Raw genomic sequence first — 5,359 nt, 5'->3', positions numbered from 1 at the left:
TTGCTGTTGTGCCTTTTAATTCACCTAATTCATCATTGAACACATCTTTGTACTTTGTAAGTTCATCTACAGTTTCTGCACGATTCATCATGTTAACTGTTCCCCAATCCAATTTCAGCTAATTTAACCAGTCTCTTCCAAGAGGATTTGGCCCTTTTCCACCAACCACAACCAAAGGTAGAACTTTTGTCTGACCATTATGCTGAACTGTAACCTTATTTGCACCATGAACTTGAACTTCTTCTCCAGTATATGTTTGTAATTTTAACAAACACTGCTCAAGTTTTGGAACAGATGACTTGTTTGCATACAACTGTTTGTATGGATCCATATTCACCAATGTAACGGAGCTACCAGTGTCCAGTTCAAACACTGTATCTTTTCCATCTATCTGTACTTGTACATTAATGGGTTTCACTTTTGGCAGTTTCATTATATTAATAGTATGCAGTTCTTCACAACTATCATCATCACTGACACTAACAACATCGCAGTCATCCGCAACATAATCATCAACATAATGTGATTTGTCCCTGGCTTTACAGTGTGGTTTAATATGTCCTCTGACACCACATTTGTGACATGTTGCATTCTTAAACTTGCAAGCATGTGGTGAATGGTTTCCTCCACATCTGAAATATTTGTAAGTTTCTGTTGAAAACTGTGTTTGTTTTGTAGGCTTGTTTGAATGATACTCACTTTTTCTAACGTTTTCTTATTTCTTTTTATACCAAGGTCGTGTTTTTGAAAGTTTACTGACACTGTTCTTACTGCTACTGGCAGGTGCTTGCAAATCGAGTACATACTTATTTGCTGCTTCCATTGCCAATGCTGTTTTAAGTGCAGTTTCCAGTGTGAGTTCTGCATCTGCCAAGAATCTCTTCTGTATGGCATATTGACGTACACCACACACTAACCTATCCCTCAACATTTCATTTAAATAGTCGCCATAATTCCAATGTTCTGTTAATGTTCTGAGCTCTGCCACATACTGTGAAACAGATTCACCATTGTTTCTGTCTCTTGTATTAAATTTGTACCTTTCAACTATTACTGACGGTGTCAGACACGAATGCCTTTTTACTATGACACACAGTTCCTCGAACGATTTCTCTGCTGGGAGCTCTGGCCTGATCAGGCTACGAATAAGTCTGTACGTTTTAGCACCGTACTCGGTTAATAATATTGCTCGTTTTTTGGAATCATCGGTTATTCTGTTTGCTTCAAAGGAAAATCCTAGGCGTTCCACATACTGGGACCATTTTTGTACGTTTCCGTCATATTCTCCGATGCGCCCAAAAGTCGCCATCGCGTGACCTGGCTTGGTGGGAACTTTTCACCCTCAATGCTAATAATTCAATATTGAATTATAATTCTTGGCCTACTGTCCAGAATTAATTCCGCATTGAAAACTGGGACTGTTCATGTAACTACTGTACATATGTATTTGATCCCATCCTCGTCGCCAGTGTAGTATCTTCCAAGATAAATGGAAAGCAGACGATACCAACCATTTTGATACTTTATTATTCCCGACCAAGGGAAAAAACTCCCACGTAAGTGTGTACATTAAGAAAAAGATCAATGCTAAAACGCGGACGATGTTTGTCCTAATATACGAGTTAAGATATTACACTAATAAAATATTTCTACAATTAAACTTACATATTAAATATATTTTCTTGTTTAGAATGTCAGTTTTTGTTTATCCAATATGTTTCTGGTTGTCTTAATATTCGTAAAAAGCCCAAACTGGATTTTGTCTTCAAATAATTTCGTACGTACGAAAACATTCTTTTTTAGGAAATAAAATGATATTTAACCTTGTACAAATATTAGAACGATCAGAAACACGTTTAATATACAGCCACTAATAATTTATGCAGAAAATATATTTGATATGTAAGAAGTCTCTGTTAGTCGATAACATCTCAAACATTGCAGCAAACTCAGGAATGTCCCTTTAAAACATATTACTGGGTTTTAAACGCATACCAGTTCAAAAAACATTTCCATCAGTTGTCTTCATACCTGCATTGTAAACTAAGATTCAGCCTTTGCCATTTGATGATAATTTGTAAAGAATATTTTCTATTTACACTGAATTTTGTTTTGTTTTTGTTGTGGGTTTTTTCTTTAAAAAGACGTTTTATTTCAGTTGGTATTGATTTAAAACTTTATAATATATTTTTGTATGAATGTTTATATTACTCATTACAGTTATATGCCAATTCATCAGTTCCCTTTTCACGTAAACGGACTATAGTGTGAAACTGTTGTGCGCCAGCACGTTTACTGTGAAACTGTCATGTGCCAGCATACTGTGAAATTTTAATATGCTTTTATATGTAAAGGAAACCCGGTGTGCAAGAATTTACTATGGCAGAAATTAAATTATTCCTTACAGACTTACACATGTCTCTAAACATATTAACTGTCCTTAGGGGAAATTATATTGCCTGTCGCTTTTCTTGTAAAACGTGTGATTTATGACAAGACATGTCTTTCAACAACATATATGTGTGAGTACACGGTGCACGAATAGCGTCTGCCTTAGGCAGTGACAATAAAATTATATAAAACACATTTCTTGCCTTACTGTTGTTTTTACACATGGAGTATAAAGACTACAAAGCACGGGCCAAAATAAATTGCACAAGACCAATACAGATATGGAAATTATTGTTCGTATTAGTGAGTTTGCAATAAGTTTGATATATTAATCAAGACATGCTATATATTATACTTTTGTTTCCAGGAACAAGCGTAGTAGCTTTGGGTTGTTTGATACAAAGATGCCATGACTGTCAAATTCCAACATGACGAATCAAGAATGTTGCTACTTTGTGTCGGCTCGGGTTCGGCCGCACACGAAGAGGATTAAGTAAGTAAGTCGGCTCGGGTTTATCAAAAGGTTGTGTCACTGGATATGAAAGAGAGGAACACCCAGGATCATCGGTGTTTTCAACAAAGTTCCTTTGAGCTACTTTGCGTTTCATTTTTCAATACAAGTGTTTAACAGCTCTAAAAAACCAACATATGTATCGACGGTGCAACTTCGTCAGATTCAGGTCGGGTATCAAGAGTAAAACTGGTGATCTATGATTTCAGTGATTATTCTCGGCGCGGATGGATAATTCATTTGGTATTTTACTTGTTCTCTGCGTCACCTACTTCACAACGAAAACGTTTGCTGTTTTCAATGGTACAACGGTAGATGTCGGAGAAATGCCCCAACACTGGAAAGGATTTTGTGAGACATTAACTACTGACAACTTGTACAAAATCCACTGCAGGGTCAGGAATGGAAGTTTCTGGAATTTCGTTGACTATCGAAATTAGGCTTCCACTTTTTCAAATCACTCGGAAGTTGAACTCGCGGTGAGATGTGAACGAGATGCGGTAATCTCCCTTCCGTGGCCATACCGAGCTTGGCATTTGCAAACGTTGTCCGTTCACGGATGCACCATAAAGGATTTCCGATCCGAAGCGAATAGACTGGGTATATTTAATATCTCCAACAGACTACGAATTGTGGAAATATCTAATTGCTTAATTGAAATTAAACTAAGCAGTTATTTATCGTTGGGATTAAAACAGTTTCCACCAGAGTATGAATGTGGACCTGTCAATGTTGAGAAATATGTTTTCAGAAGTGTAACTTTCACTGTTAAAGTATCAAAAGGATTTACAGGAAATAAATCTTCACATTTTAACATCACTGACAAACTGTCTCAGAGAATTTCAAGTATCGTCCATCATAAACACATTTGTGAGATGAACAATCTGATACTGATGGACTTCAGTCAGCAGCGTAATCTTTCCCCCTTCAATTTTGAAAATAGTTTCATAAATTCCAAGTATCCCAAATTAGAAATTCTGAATTTGTCGTATTTCGGCAGGCGTGACATTCCTCCTGATTTAACAATATGGCGGCGTAGACTGGTTCAGCTACGTATGCTTGATCTATCTTTCAACAACATTACGCAGTTTAACTTGAGAGGAATGAGTACCAGTCGCTCGTCATCTGGTCTGAGTAATCTGACTCATAACAACATTCAGACAGTTTCTGAAAAAGAAATTGGGTCTTTTCTCCGTGTGAAGAATGTTCTGATAGACATTCGTTACAATCCTTTTCGCTGCAATTGCAGTCTGCTCAACTTTACTACATTTTTACACAAATACAAAACACCAGAAGCTGCAAATTTAGACATGAACTACATATATCTGTGGAAATTAACGTGAAGACTTGTGCAGTCAGGTCATTTCGTTCTACACGGTAATCATATTGGTTCTTTCTGCTACTGTTGTTCTGCTTTTGGCTTTCATATTTTGTATCACTCGTTACCGCGAAGAGATCAGAATCCTCGCATTCACGCGTCTTGACATCCTCCTGCCCTGTCACATGGGCGAAACTAACAAAGAATGCAAACAGTTTGATGCTTTCGTGGCGTACAGTTACTTGGATACGGAATGGGTTGTCCAAACTCTCCTCCCATGGTTAGAGAGCCCGTCTTCCGGTCCACACTTCCGCCTCTGCTTACATCAGCGGGATTTCGCGGTGGGTGCCGCCATTGCTGACAATATCATCGAAAGCATTGAGTCCAGCAGACATACGGTAATGGTGCTGTCAAGGAATTTCCTGGAAAGCGAGTGGTGCATGATGGAATTTCGAACAGCATTTCACCAGAGTCTGCTGCAAAAGAGTAATCACTTGATACCGGTGATGCTGGATAGTGTTCCAGTCGAGGAAATGGGCACCGACTTGCGTAGATGTCTTAAGACTGTGACATACATCAAAGTGAAGGACAGGATGTTTTGGGACAGACTTGTTTACGCTCTGACAGACAAAATTAAAGGTCAATGGAAAACTGCTATGTCAAATGGTTGTCAGACTGTCGTATGAATAGGGGTTTCTCAAATCCCAATAAGACACCGAGGTTAAATGAATACACCTAAAACATGCAGCTATTTCCTGATCCGATATGTAAAATTGCGTATTTGTATTTGACAATACAGATGAATGGACTAGTGATGTACGCAGGTCTAAAGCTATGTCTATCAAGAATGCATTTTGGTAAGTACATGTAGTTGTATGTGTAAGTAAATGAAAAATAAAAACAAATTATAGCAGACTCAGCGGAAGCGTGTAGACACTGGCGGCGGGGGGGGGGGGGGGGGGGGGGGGGGGGGGGGGGGATGGGGTGACTGAGATTGAGGGCGTAAAGTGCCCGGATTTCTATCGAGGTTTACTACCAATAATAATTTTGATTTGGTGCCTGCATAGGGAATTCGTGTATAAATTAAATTCACTGACACTAGTTTTCGAGGTAGCTATACTATCTATCTCTTCTACATT

At 38.3% G+C, this 5,359-nt stretch overlaps 1 protein-coding gene across 1 annotated transcript; it reads left to right on the top strand.

Moving 5' to 3' along the window:
* Positions 1-1,910: 1,910 nt before the first annotated feature.
* LOC121390842 (protein toll-like) lies at positions 1,911-5,115 on the top strand. The gene is given in 2 exon segments (XM_041522722.1): positions 1,911-4,241; positions 4,243-5,115. Coding segments are annotated over 2 exon segments (1,128 nt in total). The 5' UTR covers positions 1,911-3,777; the 3' UTR covers positions 4,907-5,115.
* Positions 5,116-5,359: the final 244 nt, after the last annotated feature.

Source organism: Gigantopelta aegis, unplaced genomic scaffold (assembly GCF_016097555.1).
Source record: "Gigantopelta aegis isolate Gae_Host unplaced genomic scaffold, Gae_host_genome ctg10057_pilon_pilon, whole genome shotgun sequence".
In the NCBI taxonomy this organism is placed as follows: Eukaryota; Metazoa; Mollusca; class Gastropoda; order Neomphalida; family Peltospiridae; genus Gigantopelta; species Gigantopelta aegis.
Note: the sequence above shows the minus strand (reverse complement) of the source record. Positions and strands in the feature narration are given on the sequence as shown.